Genomic DNA, 17,972 nt, shown 5'->3' with positions numbered 1-17,972 from the left:
TGACATGGAGCACCTGTTTTTTTTTTTTTCTACTTTTGACGGAAGCAGTCATTCCATAAATATGGTGATCTGAACGGTGTTGGCAAGTGGACCGTTTGTTAGACGTCTGCTACCCCCCTGCACATGTTGTCATGGAAACACTCCAGCTCTTTTACCGTTCTCTCTCACGCTCTTTCACACAATGCAGCACTGCCATGTTAACATTATACGGTGGAATACCACAGCTTGAAGGTGGCTGCTGTGCTTTACATAATGCTGAGGTAGAGCAGGAGAGTCACCTACAGTAACAGATCGGCTTGTCGTGAGTCACAGGAAACAGTCAATATGTGCCAACTTGAGGGTTAAATGGAGGCATAAAAACAAAAAGGCTTACTTCTTAAAGGTACAGAAGCATATGGAATAAAATTAGGTCATGTCCAAACAAGCAAGGTAAAAAAATATTTCCTTTCAAATCACATTGTGACAATAAGTTTTGGATCATGTTATGATATGTTTAATTAATTTAATGGACTGATTTACCATTGGCATGATTTTTCTTTTAAGTTTTAACATTTTTTTTTTCCATCTCAATAATAGGACCACTACACTGCATAGTTATTACTGACGTTTTCATAGGCACTAGCGTTACAATACAATCACTAGCCTTAATGATGAGCATTTTATTTATTTATTATTTATTATTATTTTTTCAAGAAGGATTCTGTATTTATGAATTCAATATTTTTGGCGTTAGCATAGAAAACCTGTTTATGCCCTTCTAAATATATATTTTTTTAGCATAATTAGAGCCCTCTAGACATGATATAACACCCCTACAGTCTCATTTACACTTATATCACCCAATACAATAAGGCGCATTGGACATAAATAACTTGTTTCCTACCAAAGACATATTTGTACATTTTCTCATCCTGACTGCTCCTGAAGGATGTATGATTTTTTTTTGCGCAAGAGGCACAAGGAGGTGATGATGCAACACAATAGACGAGATCATGTTTGGTGTATTTTGGAAGAGTTGAGCACACGTTGGAAGAAGTCCATTTCATAACAGCACGGCTTGCATCTTTGCCTTGTAAAATAACACTATGCACCAACGAGGAAGTGAAGAAGCTTGGAGCCATGTTGCGGAGGAGGTTATGCATTGAATGGAAATTTTAACACGTGCATGCACACGCACACAGTTCAATTGTAGTTCAAAAACAGTTCACGGTGTTATATTTGGAGAAAATATTATTATTTTTATGTAAAACATGTGGCATGTGGTATTGTTCACAGTTTTTGGCTAAATATGGTGACATTTCCGGGTACTCCGGTTTCCTCCCACATTCCAAAAACATGTCATTATATTTATAAATGGTATTATTGGCAACTCCAAATTGTCCATAGGTATGAATGTGAGTGTGAATGGTTGTTTGTCTATATGTGCCCTGTGATTGGCTGGCGACCAGTCCAAGGTGTCCATGTCTATAAAGCCCAAGAACACAATATTCTGTGTGCCTTGAAAAATTAGTCAAAGTCATGAAAAATGTCTGGTACCGAGAGGGACGGCTTTTGAAAAATAGCTGGGATGGAATGAGGTCATTATTTTTTTAAACTGTGATAGAATGAACCTGCAAAATTTGCACTACAACCTGGCAAGGGACGACTGTACATTCAATGATAGCGTTAGTCGTTAGTCGCTAAACTATTGACAACTATTTTGCTAACAATAATAGCATATACTTGGCTAAATCAATTTAAATCAAAAGAATTTAATGTACACAAAATATTTGCCCACTGAGCTGAAGTCTCCCTGAGATTTGGTTTTGTCTCGCATGGCGGTTCACATGATGCTGCTTTCAACTGTTTTTTGTAGGCATAATTGTGTATAAGTAGTGCTGGTTTTGCAGCATTGGACTTCCACTTTTACGGGCTGCACCTCGGACGAGTGGTTAGCGACCGGATTGTGGAAACCGGAGTTCAATTCCACCCTCGGTCATCTCAGTGTGGAGTTTGCATGTTCACCCCGTTCATGTGTGGGTTTTCTCCGGGTACTCCGGTTTCCTCCCACATTCCAAAAACATGCTAGGTTAATTGGTGACTCCAAATTGTCCATAGGTATGAATGTGAGTGTGAATGGTTGTTTGTCTATATGTGCCCTGTGATTGGCTGGCGACCAGTCCAGGGTGTACCCCGCCTCTCGCCTGAAGACAGCTGGGATATGCTCCAGCACCCTCACGACCCTCATGAGGATAAACGGTAGAAAATGAATGAATGAATGAATGAATGAATGAATGAAAAAGTTTCCACTTTTATGCATTGGACTGTTGAAACAGTATCATTGTATTTTGTTGTTGTTTTTACCAGATGATTAGCAAGTAAGTTGTCAGTATGCTGTGTCTCCTGAGTAACCATTTCATTAGCACATGGTGTGTGTGTGGATCTCATGTACAAAAAAAAAAAAGAAGTGGAACCACCGGTGTGTGTTTTTTGAAGAAAGTACCCCATGCAGGTCTATTACTCATCATGGCAAGCTCACTCACAGTGAACACTCACCACCAGAGCCCCCGCCTCCTCCATTAGAATGCATTAACTACTGCAATCAAGGACGGAGTTTTGTCTTTAACAAAGCAATATCCATGGTAACCGGTATGTGGGTTTAAAAAGTCATCTCATAGGTTCTTATGTCATAAGAAATCGGAATGATAAGAAGGACAGACATCATTTGGCTATAACAGGCACACACACACACAATAGTTCACTCATCATGATTATGCTGGTTGTCTTATCTACCTTCTAACACAGGGGTCGGGAACCTTTTTGGCGAAGAGAGCCATGAAGGCCAGATATTTTAAAATGTGTATCTGTGAGAGCCATATACATTTTTTTAAACATTGAATGCAATAAAATGTGTGCATTTTTATGTAAGACCAACAGTTTTAGATATAATGGGCTCTAATTACGTAGACCAGGCACACTACCCCACGCCAATGGGGTGTGGCCAGCACACTTTCGTGAGCAGCGCAGTGTCTAATAATAAATCAAATACTTGTTGCCATTAATACAACTTCTGCTGCTGCATAATTTTGCACCATACTCAGTATATTTCATTCTTTTGGCCATCTTTGCCAGAAGGCTTGGTTCTGCAGCTTTAGCTAGGTGACTATTTGACTAAAGGAGGAAAGTCTACATTTACATGTTGACATCTCAATGACCGATGTAGACTACTGAATCGAGTTTTGGTGTTTGACCTGGAAAATATCTTCAAGAAAGATGGATATGGTTGGCCGTATTGCAGTAGAAAATAGATGGACGAATTAAAATGCATAAAAAAGTTGTTGATTTTTAATATTATTTCTGTGATGTTTACTTTAAAATGTTAGCAAAAATACATTTTTATTGTGGTAAGAAATGCTTGAGAGCCAGATACAGTCATCAAAAGAGCCCTACCAGGCTCCAGAGCCATAGGTTCCCTACCTCTGTTCTAACAGACTGCTTAGTGTGGAGATTTAACTGGAAAGAACATTTTATAACTACCTTGGACATTGACCTCCTTTCACAGGCCCACAAGTCTTTCTTTCTTTTTTTTTTTACCGCATCCTTTCCAGGATATCCCTGCCATTCTTAGGAGAGTAGTATTGGTCTGTGTATTGGACTTTTTTTTTTTTAACTGTTGACGTCACCTGGGAGCATCGAGCCCAGCGCCGCAGTCGGTCCTGAGATGAATGCACAATATTTAAATGTAACCTAGCTGGTTCTCTCACTCCACCCTGTGGGCCGACTATGCCAGCACAGTCACATGCAAAACACACATACAGTATGTCCAAATCAAGTGAAAGCAATAAACAAACTCATCAGTGCCGGTATCTTCAAATGTATTTAACTATTTATTGATTTATTATACTTAATAAGGGTATATATTTCCTGAACAAATGTCCATCAGTTAAACCATGGAATGGAACCGTTGCACTTAAAATTATTAATGTTCTACATTTTCAAACTTTCAATAGATGGCATTTGTGCGACTTTACATTATTAATATGTATGCATTAATATATTTGATGCTATGAATAGTTAAATGAAATATTACATAAAAAGCTTTGATTGTAATACTAGAAATGGTGATAGTTTATCTTATTTCCTTACTGGTGACTGTGACTCAGTATGTTTAAGATAACAATATCACTTAAGCAAGGTGTCACTGTGTGTGAGTGTGCAGCCTATTGTGCAATGTGTGTGTGTGTGTGTGTGTGTGTGTAGACACTTTGGGACTCATTCATTTAAGGCTTGATGGCAGCAACCTTGAGTGAGCATGCTAATGAATGACAGTGGGGTTCACCTCAATCACTAAAGTAGACACAGGAAGGCACTTTCAGCACCACAGACAGATCCTGCTCTATTTTTTAATCCAACAGGGGGCGCAATAAACCTATTCGACGTGGCACCGGAAAGATAGCGTGTAAAATCGCTGAGATTTAAAAGAAAATTGTCTTAATATATCAATCTTACGGCTATTATTCAGAAGAATGTAAGCAAAATCGGTTAATCCTCTCTTCAATCCAGCTGCACGTTTACTAGAAACTTTACGGTCAATTATTAGAAAGAGTGGCAGCGGAAACGAGGGGGGGAAAAAGGGGGTGGGGGTGTATATCATTGATGCTCCCCTCGTTAAACCACAATCAATAAGACGTCTTAAAGGCAGACCGACATGCACAAAGTTTAAAACGCGCTGACTAAAGACTAAAGAAGCCGAGTTCCTTCACAGTTCCACCGGCCATCGCGTCGGTTATTAACCCGCACCGACCAACCCCCCTCCTCTCCCTTACGTCCCCTCCGAGCTTCCGCGGCTCTCGGGTGATCTTATCGCGGCAGTGGCGGCGGACAGAGCAGCGGTGTGGATCTTTTGGACTGATGTCTCTGCCCAATATCAGGAATTTAAAGTGTCTCTCGCCGGTCATGTGCCAGTGTAAGGTCATCTGCAGCAACCGGACTCTGTCGCTCATGTTCGGGTGTAAGGTAAGGGTGAAACCCCGGGGTGCATGGTGCCGGATGCTGCCTGCACCAATGATAGATCATTTAAGAGGGAATGGATGTATTTAGCACATATACATTGTCTTATAGCTGTATTCACCTCACGTACACTATACCGCTTTCTCATGGCTGCAATGCTATACTATGTTAGTCCTTCAGACTGGAGCAGCTCAGCTTCACTACGTTCTCTGCAATGAATGAAATCTCCATCACAGTAGGCCAGGCTCTTCACGTTGACTGGTCCACATTTAGGTTAGCATCACAGCAGAGATGGGGAATTACACTGCATGATTCTGACCTTGGGAAGTGCACTTTGTCCAGCCCAGAGCTACTTAAAAAGCCTTCATCACCAGGGAGAGCATATGAGAGGCTTTATCCCTCCTTGGAATCAGATAACTGGCACCGTCCTCCTCTTTTCTCCATAGCCAAAGGAGGAATCTGCAGCAGGCAAGCTGCTTTATATCCGCAACAATGATAATAATAACAGGCTATTATGTATTATGCTGTGCATTTAAAGGTTGAACTTTGACTCTGTGATAAGCGGGAAGCAGGTCAAAAATCCCACTTTTATACCTAGAGGTGTTTCCAGGATAACAATCTGTTGGGCTTTGAGCATTTCTGTGTGGTTTAATCTGATCCAGATTTTCTTTTACGAATAATTTCTGCTTTGATTCATAGTAATTCATTTTCTGTGTTTTCAAAAAAAAAAAGCTACCAAACACAGTGTACATTCAATATATTCTACCAACTGCTGCACAAGTTGAATACTGTAAAACTGAAATAAATACAGTGACAATCTGCTTACTTCACTTCCAGTAGTGTTTCTGCTCTTAAAACCCCTTGTTGAGGCGTATTCTTTCCTTGTAGGTGTCGTAACAAAGCAACAGAAAGACAAAGAAAAAGCTTTTTACATGACGTCATACCCAATCCAATCCCCACAACCTCAGGGACATTCGAATTTAAAAGCTCCACTGTACTCATTATGTACCCAGCAGCCTCAGTAGTGGCCCTTAAACAGATTGTGTCCAGGCTGTTGTGGTCCCATGGTGGGTTGTTATTGGTGCTCCTTTATTTAACTGGGTCTTTTGGGACCTCATATATCAATTATATTGCAGGGATAGTGTTTTGCTGTTTCACAGATCCCCTTCATTCTTTGTCTTTGCTGAAGATTTGTAAAAATAGCCTTTAAAAGGATGACCTATCTCTACCGAGGTTGCTGCATAACCTTTGTTGTTGAACACAGACTCTCAGTCATCTTAAATTCAGGATAGTAATTAAAAGGGTCTTTATGTGGCTGGAAGCATTGAGGAGTGCTTTAATGGGCTCTCTTATGCTTAATGCTCATTGATGGCTGCACAAGGTTTAATGAAGATGGACCGTCTTGCTGAAGAGTGTCTTTCGGGTACTGTACTGTGCGCCGCAAAAACGTATAGAGTAGTATAGAGTTTATTCAACAAAAAAATGAATATTATGCATTTAACGATTTATGACTCAGATCAGCATGTCGTCATCTCCTACAGTATATCCAGATCAATGCTTCACCTCACCCTTAGGATCGATTCAGGGATATCGTTACTGGAAAATGGGCCGCAGAGTGACCTGATGTCAGGCAAACGCTGCAACGACCAAGAGTTCATGAGGAATTAAATATCACAGTCTAGCTAGAATGTGCATATGAATCACTGGATTGACATTACAGTGAAACTCAGTTTTCATCACTTTGTTCCAAAAGGTCAGACAAAAAATGAAATATACAAAGTCTAAAGCTATTTTTTTTTACCCAGAAATGAGAATTAAAAACACATTCTATGGAGAATAATTATAGTTTTACAAATGACATAGATAAATGATCATTTAACATGACTTTCGCCTTTGTGGAGGACACATGACGATGAGTGCAGAGGACAGAAGAGCAATACAGAAGCTAGTTTGTTACCAACTTAACTTGTACAGTTACAACTTGCTCACTTACTCTTTACTGTCAACGTCACAAGCAGGTACAATCATCATTACACACAGCGGCCCTGCTCACTTTCTGGTACATGTAGGGCTGCTACTCACAATCATTTTCTCAGTTGATTAATCTGAAGCTTGTTTTTTCGATTATTCGAGTAACTGGTCAGTCCCCAGAGAGACCGAATCAATATGAACCTAATTATTAGTGGTTTGGTTCACAAACTAGGGAATGACTAAGGAAATAAAACAATATTCACATTTGAGAGGCGGAAATCTGGAAATTTACATTTTAAATAAAAAAGTATGAATCAAATGGCCGCACGGTGTCCGAGTGATTAGCATGTTGGCTAGGCCACACACTCAAGAGATCTACTCCGGTTTCCTCCCATATTCCAAAAACATGCATCTTAGGTTAATTGTCCATAGGTATGAATGTGAGTGTGAATGGTTGTTTGTCTATATGTGCCCTGTGATTGGCTGGCGACCAGTCCAGGGTGTACCACGTCTCTCGCCTGAAGTTAGCTGGGATAGGCTCTAGCATACCCTGTGACCCTAGTGAGGATAAGCGGTATAGAAAATGGATGGGTGGATATTAATGAAATACCAAAATAGTCTATTAGTCTATTAAGAGGATAATCAGTTAATCATTGACTCATTGATTAATTGTTGCACCTCTAGTAATGTGTCTCCCCTTAAAGTGTTCCATCTGTTTAGCTAGAAACCTTTACATTACAATCCTATTGTAACAGATGCTACCTTCGTACTTTGCTATGAGTTTTAACTTGAATTTAATCGTGTTTGTCACCTTCTTGATCTAAAGTTCTGCCACCTGCAAGTTTCTTTGGTGTCATGGTGTGTTATTTTGCAGGCATAATTAAAAAAAACACAGAAATACACAGTGTGCTTGAACATTTCATTAGCACAGGATGCATGGTGCTATGTATTCCACGGAGGAGAGGGGAGTTTTTCATCGTTCTGTTCACCGTTTGGCTGTACAACAACCAAGACAGTGTACAACAGGGGTCTCAAACTCAATTTACCTGGGGGCCACCGGAGCTAGGTTCTGGGTGAAGCCGGGCCGCATCAGGTTTTAAAAAAAAAACCAAAACGCATTTATTAAAAACTGGAAAATAAATCAATAAAAAAAAAAAACTATCTTCAATGCTTTTGCTTCTGCTATACCCTACACTTTTTCAGTACTTTGGTTCCGGTTTTCCACACCAAAATATCTAATAAAACATTCCACTGTTCTCAAATATGTTAATTTTTATTTTTCTATACACAAAATAAGAAAAAATAAATAAATAAAAAATAAAGACAATAAATCAATCAATCAGTAATAAATAAGTAAAATAATAATAAAACAGCAAATAAGAAAAACGTAAGAAACCACATACAGTTGGTAGAGAAATTATTTTTTTCAGTATTAACAGTTATTTAACCTTTAACATGAAGATTAATGAAACTTAATAATTTGACCCAATTAGCAAGTTAGCATCGTACTCAGTTCCATCTGGGAGCGTCGTAACTTTAACAACATGTTTGATGAGATGCTTTATCTTGACGTGTATTTTCCGTTTTATCCCAAATCATTTCCTGCATTTATTTGTACCCAGCGTCATAAGCCTTTAGCTTCATTGCTAATCCAAAGCAAAACAGGGCGGAGTAACAGGGTAGGGTAACAGTATGGGCGGGGCAAAATCATGTTAATTGTGTCCGGTGTGCACACATCTTTAAGCTGTCATTTCAACATTAAACTTTGGTATCAAGGTGGGGGCCTTAAACTAGCGTCTCGCGGGCCGCATTTGGCCCGCGGGCCGCAAGTTTGAGACCCCTGGTGTACAAAAACAGAGATTTTTGGCAATAGTTTTAATCCACAACCGAATCCAACAAAAACATTGTATTACATTACAGTTAGATCTAACCAATTTCATCCTTGCACCTACTGTATATAGAGCTTCAGCTAGACCGCAAGAGCAATGAATGGCAGCACATATTTACTGATGCAGTCCATGTCTGAGACTGAACCATGCAGGGTCACCTCTACCTCCTTAACTTGTTCTTTATGCCTCATCTGCTATCAAACGTTACAGCTGTTCTGTGCAGGTTGTCAGAGCACACTAGCACGCTCACAGTGTCCAAAGCCCTGGAAATAAATGGCCCTTTATTTTTTCAAAATACAAACTAAGCAAAAAGAGCCAACCTTTGACAAGGAGCTGTTGTATTAATAACGGTAAATAATATCCTGTGCTGAACTTGCACTTTTTCAAAGGCTTTTCAATCGCTCTCAAAGGTTTGTATTTGGAAATGCTCCTTAGGCAAAAGATCAGAAGAACACAAACGGTTCATCTGCATGGTAGTGAAAGATAAAACACATGAGCGGTGCAGAAATGGGCATTTTAGAGCACAGTGGACAGGTCATTAATTTTACATACAGTGGAACATCTGAGTCCAAAATCAATGGTTGACCTCTGATTTATAAACTGAAAATTCACCGTTACCTAAATGTATTACGATAACAGACGTAATTTGGTTTTAATGTTCTTTTTTTGTCTGTTTTGACTGTGTTGGTATGCTATGTTCATTTTCCTTTAAGACAAAGTGTAGCGTTTGTAGTCACGTGACTCTACCCATAACACAAATTCTTGATACAGTAAAGTCTCGTTACATCGATATCGGTTATAACGAATTACTGCTTATTACGATACTATTTTAATTTCCCGGCAAATTTCTAGTCTTTTATGATATAATTAGTTCCATTAGTACGATACACGGTTATTATGATAATCCGGTTACTACGATGCCCTTTTCATCTCCCGCCAGCCAATTTGGTCTGCTTATATCGATACAAAAGCAGCTTAAATCAATCTTTGCTTAAGGATTTCAATACCAAAAAAGAACACGGAGAACGGCTGCTTCAAGTCAACTTTATTTTTCACACTTCCACCACCAGAGTGCAGCACACACACCGATTCCCGCACTTCCTGGTTCACAGGTCATGCTCAACCCGCCCCACATAGCTGGCCAAACACATGCCTGCAACAGAAGAACCAACTGACATAGCATACACACCTATTCCAACGAAGACACAAGCGTACAAATACATGTATTTAATTGTGTTGTATTCAGATATCTTTTTATCGCTTGCAATAATCACTGTTTTTCATATGTACATGCTGGCGTTCGTGGAAACCATGAACGCAGTTGGTTCTTCTGTTGCAGGCATGTGTTTTGGCCAGCTATGTCAATAAAGCAGTCAATAAAGTTGACTGGAAGCAGCCGTTCGCCGTGTTCTTTTTTGGTATTGAAATCCTTAAGCAAAGATTGATTTAAGCTGCTCGACATTGTTCTATAGTATAGAACAACATTATTGCCCACTTTTAATGCAGTTCGGCACAGGATCGGATATATGGATAGTCCGGTTATATCGGTATTTTTTCCGACTCCCGAGAATATCGATATAACGAGACTTTACTGTATATGTGGATAACAAAATGGACAATTCACAAATATAAAACAAGCTTCTCTATGAAACCACTAATAGATGATCACATGGCTACAAGAACAGGAAATTCTCTTTTCATTGTGTAAATGTTCATTTTGATGATGGTTATCTATGTACTTTGATGCATACTATATCTGCAAATAGCATGACAATGAGAGTCATTATACTTATAAATGATATTAGTGTTTTTATTGAAAAATATGACCTGATATAGTTGTGGTAGGTTGGGTTGATACCAACCTATCTCAGCTGTCTTCGGGCAAGAGGCGCGGTACACCCTGGACCGGTTGCCAGCCAATCACAGGGCACATATAGACAAACAACCATTCACACTCACATTCATACCTATGGACAATTTGGAGTCACCAATTAACCTAGCATGTTTTTGGAATGTGAGTACCCAGAGAACATGCAAATTCCAGGCCTTCCCGATCTGGCTGTGTATGCTAACCACTCGTCCACCGTGCACCGTGCACCCCTGAACGCAGCATCAAAAACACCCCCAATATGCCTTTTTTTCTTGAATTCACAGTATTCTCGTACAGTAGGCTGCAGAGGTCCATGTGCACTTGCTGTGTTGCATTTTAATGTGTGAAGTGATTATCTATTAAGCTGCATTCTCACTGATGCTTGAAGTGAACTTGTGACTCGCCCGTGTTTATGCATAGGCAGCCAATAAGAGATGTGCATCTTATTAAAGTGCAGTGTGCTGACTGAGGGCTAAAGAGAATACTGGCTTGTCTGCATCAAAGGGCTGCTTCTCATCACGGGACACGAGAGTACTGGCCTCGCATGGAAGTGTTTGTTTTCACTGAAACCATATCGCATGTTTGTGAGTAAATTAAAAAGGTGAATGCCCCAACGCCTACTGCAGGAGCAGAGTATATACAAATCGCACAATCAGCATAACACTAGTGTGTGCGCCAGGGGAGAGCTCAATGCTATTTTAACTGTTTTAAAAAGATATACAGTACACAACTTTCCCACTTTTCCATGTAATGCATCCTACATATGTTTGTCTTAATATGCCCCACTCATCATCACAAGCTATCTATAAACCACAAACATATTGTGTGATTTATTTTTGAATATGAGGATCATCATTGACGAAAAAATAAGACGGTCTCATTAATTCAAGAAAATAAATTAACAAGTGGGACTCTACTAGGGCGAGGACATGAGCAGACAAAATGCAGAATAGATGGGGGGAAAAAGTTGTTTTCGTGATCTATATTTTATGATATCACCTATTTTTTATGATACCAGTGTGCTGCAGTTGGGATTTTTAGATATTTTTAGACTCTTCTTTTGAAGAACTGATAACATATTTCACCTTTTCTAATTGAGCATTACAGTAGTTACAATTGTGAATAGATTTTTAATTTTCTCTGAGCGTCCTGCTAAGTATTCCGCCCCATGGCGAATGCAAAGTGTTGTTGTTGTTTCTGCACCGTGCATAGCTAAAGGAGGACTAACACTTGTCAAAGTGTTGTGCTGAAACACCTTGGAGAATAGTCTGAAGGTAGCATTGGCGGAGGATGAGTGCCTCGTCTTTCCTTGCGAGGCTTACGTCTACATGAATTCCAAAAAAAAAAAAATTGCAGTACTGGTAGGTGTTGGCTGGCAACTGAAATTGTGATGATGCAAATGAGGCAATTGCTGTGTTGGGGTTGGACACTTGAGACGACACACGAGGGTGAAAATCAACTGAGAAGGCGGTATTTTTGGATTTGGATGAACTCAAGTGGAAATAACAGAATGAAGGATAGATTGGAGAGGATTGTTCTCTCTAGAAAGGAGTTGCATATTGACCCAGACAGACACTTTTTTTCTCCAAAATGTGATTAGTCGAGAGATTAATATATATAAAACCTACTGGTGGTGCCAAACAATTTCTTGCCAGACTTTTCTTCCTGTCACTCACACACACCAGTGACCTACATGGCTTTCAACTTTGTCTTAGGGCTGGGCGATATGGACTAAAACTCATATCCCGATATATTTAGGAAGAATATCGAAATATGATATATATATCTCGATATTTTTTCCATAAACTAAATTTAGACAAAAGTCAAATACAGTAAAGTCTTGTTATATCGATATTCTCGGGAGTCGGAAAAAATACAGATATAACCGGACTATCCATATATCCGATCCTGCGCCGAACTGCATTAAAAGTGGGCGGATCTTTGATATGGCATGTAATTTTCTCCTTGCGTTCATGGATTGCGTATCTAGCATGCTTTTGTACTACAATAAATTTTGTACTACAGTAAATACAAATAAACTTACGCTGTAGTGATTACCGGTTACCGGGACATAATTCACCCCAGAACTATCGATAGGGAAGGTGTTGCCACCCGGAGGGGTAGGCGCAAGGGACGGGTGTTTTCCGCTGTGTGTGCTGTGCTCTGGTGGTGGAAGTGTGAAAAATAAAGTTGACTGGAAGCAGCCGTTCGCCGTGTTCTTTTTTGGTATTGAAATCCTTAAGCAAAGATTGATTTAAGCTGCTTTTGTATCGATATAAGCAGACCAAATTGGCTGGCGGGAGATGAAAAGGGCATCCTAGTAACCGGATTATCATAATAACCGTGTATCGTACTAACGGAGCTAATTATATCATAAAAGACTAGAAATTTGCCGGGAAATGAAAATAGTATCGTAATAAGTAGTAATTCGTTTTAACCGATATCGATATAACGAGACTTTACTGTATGTGTGCAAAATTTTATTAAAATGTAAACAATGTTATAGAAAAATCGCACCTGAAATAAAATAAAATAACGGCTTAGCGCCATTAGCGCTTCCATTTTGCGTTCCCCATTACGACAGACAGTAAACATGGTTGATGCTGTATTCATACAGTAATATGCAGTCTTTTTCGCCGTTCAGTCCCGCTATGCAGCCTCTCCACCTCCATATCTCTGTGGGGATATTCGATCATTCGGTGTCACGAAGGGATGCTCAAAGCTAACAGCTGCTCCCGAGTGTAAACAATGGTGCAAACAACAAGCTACAAATGTAATAAGATGGACAACCATAGCTGCACACTTGCTTAAGGGGTCGGTATGGCATTAAAACAAGAAAAAAGTAATAAATGAAGCACTAGTAAACATTAAAAACGTAAAAACTTGCAACTGGGCGGCGCCATCTTAAAACATGAGACCTCTGCATCAAATTCAGTCTATATCGATATGAACGATATGCTTGTTTTGGATTTCTTTAAAAAATATATCGATATATTGCCCAGCCCTACTTTGTCTTCTAATTTTTTTTTTAATGGGTCTTAAAAAAAGAGAGGCCATTTTAGGCTACTTTCACACTTCAGATTCATTCACATATTTTTCATCAACAAAATAGTCGACGTGAAGAGAAATGGCAGACAATAAAATAAAAACACAGTCATGGATGGCAAAAAGCTCCGACTTCTCGCCCACAAGCTCCTCGGAACAAACATCGCAGTGAGTACCTCGTAAATTACCACAGCCCAAATTCTTGCAATCTCTTACGCAAAATAATTTCATAATAATAACAATTTTGACCCCGGTTAGCACAAAATCCTTGAAATTACCACAAAAGCGGCAGGACAATGCACACGGCTGTGACGTTGTGTTGTGTGTGCATGCGGTCATATTACACACAAATACAAGTCGCAGTCGTGGGAGTGTGTTTACAAACATGGCATCTCAGTCCTAGCGCATTTGTGGCAAGTTCAAGGATTTTGTGCAACCAATTTTTTTTCCAAGAATATGAAGGGGGGGGGGGGGGGGGGACTGCAAACATTTTGGCTAAAGAAGTAAGGAACTTGCGGCAACATCTGTTTGGCGGAGCATGTGGGTGGATGTCTTTGCCAGGAGTGTTGGGACATTGACATGAGCAGATTTTTTTTATATAAAATAACTTTCAGACAATATAAAGAACGTTAGCTGTGAACACTTTTCCCAAATACTGCACGGTGACATATAGGTTGGATATACATGACCTGAACATTCAGTCTGCAGTAGTGTCAGACAGATCGGATTTATATCCACATACAAGAGGCCTGGGTCACATTTGGGAGGATGACACAACAATGGGCATCAAACTCTCGCCACAGTATATCTGTGCATTGGAAATGCACCTGTGTTGTTGACGAAGTGACCTGTGGTGACGGGTTATGGTATAGGCAGGCATGTACAGTAAAGTCTCGTTATATCGATATTCTCGGGAGTCGGAAAAAATATCGATATAACCGGACTATCCATATATCTGATCCTGCGCCGAACTGCATTAAAAGTGGGCAATAATGCACTCGACATTGTTCTATAATATAGAACAATGTCGAGCAGCTTAAATCAATCTTTGCTTAAGGATTTCAATACCAAGAAAGAACGCTTGTGTCTTCGTTGGAATAGGTGTGTATGCTATGTCAGTTGGTTCTTCTGTTGCAGGCATGTGTTTGGCCAGCTATGTGGGGCGGGTTGAGCATGACCTGTGAACCAGGAAGTGCGGGAATCGGTGTGTGTGCTGTGCTCTGGTGGTGGAAATGTGAAAAATAAAGTTGACTGGAAGCAGCCGTTCTCCGTGTTCTTTTTTGGTATTGAAATCCTTAAGCAAAGATTGATTTAAGCTGCTTTTGTATCGATATAAGCAGACCAAATTGGCTGGCGGGAGATGAAAAGGGCATCGTAGTAACCGGATTATCATAATAACCGGGTATCGTATTAACTGAACTAATTATATCATAAAAGACTAGAAATTTGCCGGGAAATGAAAATAGTATCGTAATAAGTAGTAATTCGTTATAACCGATATCGATATAACGAGACTTTACTGTATGTTCATTTTCATTCATTCATTTTCTGTACCGCTTATCCTCACGAGGCATGCTAGAGCCTATCCCAGCTGTCTTCAGGCGAGAGGCGGGGTACACGCTGGACTGGTCGACAGCCAATCACAGGGCACATATAGACAAACAACCATTCACACTCACATTCATACCTATGGACAATTTGGAGTCGCAAATTAACCTAGCATGTTTTTGGAATGTGGGAGGAAACCAGAGTACACGGACGGAGAAAACCCACGCATGCACGGGGAGAACATGCAAACTCCACACAGAGATGGCTGAGCGGGGAATTGAACCCGGGTTTCCCGGCATGTATGTCATGAACAACAAACATTTTATTGATATTATTTTTAGTTTTCGGACCCATCAGAACCACCCGATGCAGTTAAACTGCACATTTTGGAGTGGCCTTTTATTGTGGCCAGCCCAAGGAACACCTTTGCAATAATCATGCTGTCTCACCCTCATCTTGATATCCCATATCTGAGACGTGGGCCTTTGTGTACACAGAAAAGGTTCAGCTCATAACAAAATGGAGCAAAAACAAAAGTGTTGCGCTTATATTTTTGTTGCGTATATTGTTTTGATGACGTTAGCAGGATTATACAAAAACGACAATGAAGATGAGTGTACCGCTCATGGAAATATGTATAATTTTTTCTTTTCAAACCGTCATGGGTCATTCTCCTTGAACCAGAAAGTACCCTGCTAACTAACACTCACTATTAAGAATTAAGCATTAAAATTAGTTAACAGTTCAACTGAGCAGTCCTGCTATTCTTGTCAATTCATTTAATTCATGTTTAGCCGTGAAACTTGATTTTCTTAATACACATGTCACATTAAGCAAACAATATAAAGTCTTTAATGGGGGCAGCAGCTGTTTCTATTAATAATAATTATTTTCACATTTGTACTAGGGTGATTTTCCTGCCTAATGCATAAATGAGGACCTTCTCACAGTTCCTTTAACATGCAGTCTTAAGGTTCTTGGAAATTACCTGCCTGAGAGGGCAAGGTTGACTTTTCTTCCCTCACCTAATGTGCCGTCATCTAAAAGCTCTGAGCTTGCTCGTTGAATTCCAAAAGGGAGATGATGGAAGATAGCATTTGACATTTGCTCTACATTATATTAACTCATCGAACCATTAAAGGGACGGCTTATTCAGCCACTCGGCATTGGATTCTTATCACAGTACATGCAAATGTAGACTCTCCTTATATTGACCTTTACAACTGATTATTTCCCTTAAGATGCTCAGGCTTCTCTCGCTGATATACTGATTCAATTAAGTCAGTCAGTAGACCTATAGACATTTTGTTGCTATGGTAATTTAAGGGGCTGGTAGAAATATTCTAATTGTTGCATGCTGTAATTAACACACTGCTTGCCTAAACAGACACCCTGGGAAGAAACTGTTTCTTAATATGGGGTCTAATTATAGATATTAACATTAAAACTGATTATACACTCGGTGTTCAGTCGGTGTACATTACATCATATAAAAAAAAAGAACTCCCATTCATTCATATTTAATTCAGATTAGAGTCGTGCAGTATTTTTTTTTACATGCCGGTATATAGTTTTCCAATGACTTACCGGTATATATGATAAACGTAAACAAGCCGAGTTGTGCACCGCGGTGGATTTACATACATAAGGTGAATGAAATACTGGGGGAAGTATTTACTTGGCGGACTATTCGCACTATAAACACTAAACCACCTCCTCCCGAACTAAACAGGTTGAAATGGCTATAAACACCGGCAAAGGTTGGTAGAATATCAGAGCGTGAATGGAAACTCGCAGGGTTAGCTTGGTTTAGCATGCTAGCGCGGTTATGTGCGTGACTCCGGATGGGATATGGGCTGTATATCTTTACCGCTTTAATATAATGTAAAGAACGTGCAGGTTCTGTTTGAAGACGGGAAGCATGTTGGAATTGCATGGGTGACTACATCTTCCATAATCACAAGCACAGGTATGACAGTTTGTTGAAGATTTTGTTGCAATGTGTGCTGAAAAGTTAACCAGATTGTTACCAGTGAATATATATGTGCGTTACAAATTGAGACAAGTATATATATATACACATATATATATATATATATATATAGATATACACACACATATATATATATATACACACACACACATAAATGAAATGTTCTGCTGCTATTAAAGAAACTATCCATCCATGTTCCATAGCTTATCCTCACAAGGGTTGCAGGGGTGCTGGAGCCTATTCCAGCTGTCCTTCTAACACAGCAGTGCAGTTGAAAACCACGCAGCCCCAAGGAGACATGGAGAAAACAAAATTGGGGGGAAAATTCATTCATTTTCTATAGAGTCGTGTGCATGCTGGAGCCTATCCCAGCTGTCTTTGGGTGAGAAGCCGGGGTACACCCTGGACTGGTGGCCACCCAATCACAGGGCACATATAGACAAACAACCATTCACACTCACATTCATACCTATGGACAATATGGAGTCGCCAATTAACCTAGCATGTTTTTGGAATGTGGGAGGAAACCGGAATACCGGAGAAAACCCACACACAGGGGGACACTTTGCAAAGGAACCTAACGGAACCTAACCCCCCACAAGCGGGACAGAAGGCAGCGTAATGGTCGGTCATGCAGGAAGGGGGAGGCACCAAAGCCCTTCAGGCG

At 39.9% G+C, this 17,972-nt stretch overlaps 1 protein-coding gene across 4 annotated transcripts in view; it reads left to right on the top strand.

The window, feature by feature from the left end:
- Positions 1 to 4,840: 4,840 nt before the first annotated feature.
- dlg4a (discs, large homolog 4a (Drosophila)) overlaps positions 4,841 to 17,972 on the top strand; it is a 50,572-nt gene continuing 37,440 nt past the window's right edge. For 2 of the 4 annotated variants that reach the window (XM_078787587.1, XM_058087979.2), the window contains exon 1: positions 4,841 to 4,995. In XM_078787587.1, the coding sequence (XP_078643713.1) occupies positions 4,891 to 4,995 (105 nt within the window). In that variant the 5' untranslated portion in view covers positions 4,841 to 4,890. The remainder of the gene's footprint in view (positions 4,996 to 17,972) is intronic. The other 2 variants (XM_078787588.1, XM_058087980.2) reach the window with 2 other exon arrangements.

Source organism: Doryrhamphus excisus, linkage group LG21 (genome assembly GCF_037039965.1).
Source record: "Doryrhamphus excisus strain RoL-2023G ecotype Guam linkage group LG21, RoL_Dexc_Guam_v1.1, whole genome shotgun sequence".
NCBI classification, from domain to species: domain Eukaryota; kingdom Metazoa; phylum Chordata; class Actinopteri; order Syngnathiformes; family Syngnathidae; genus Doryrhamphus; species Doryrhamphus excisus.
Note: the sequence above shows the minus strand (reverse complement) of the source record. Positions and strands in the feature narration are given on the sequence as shown.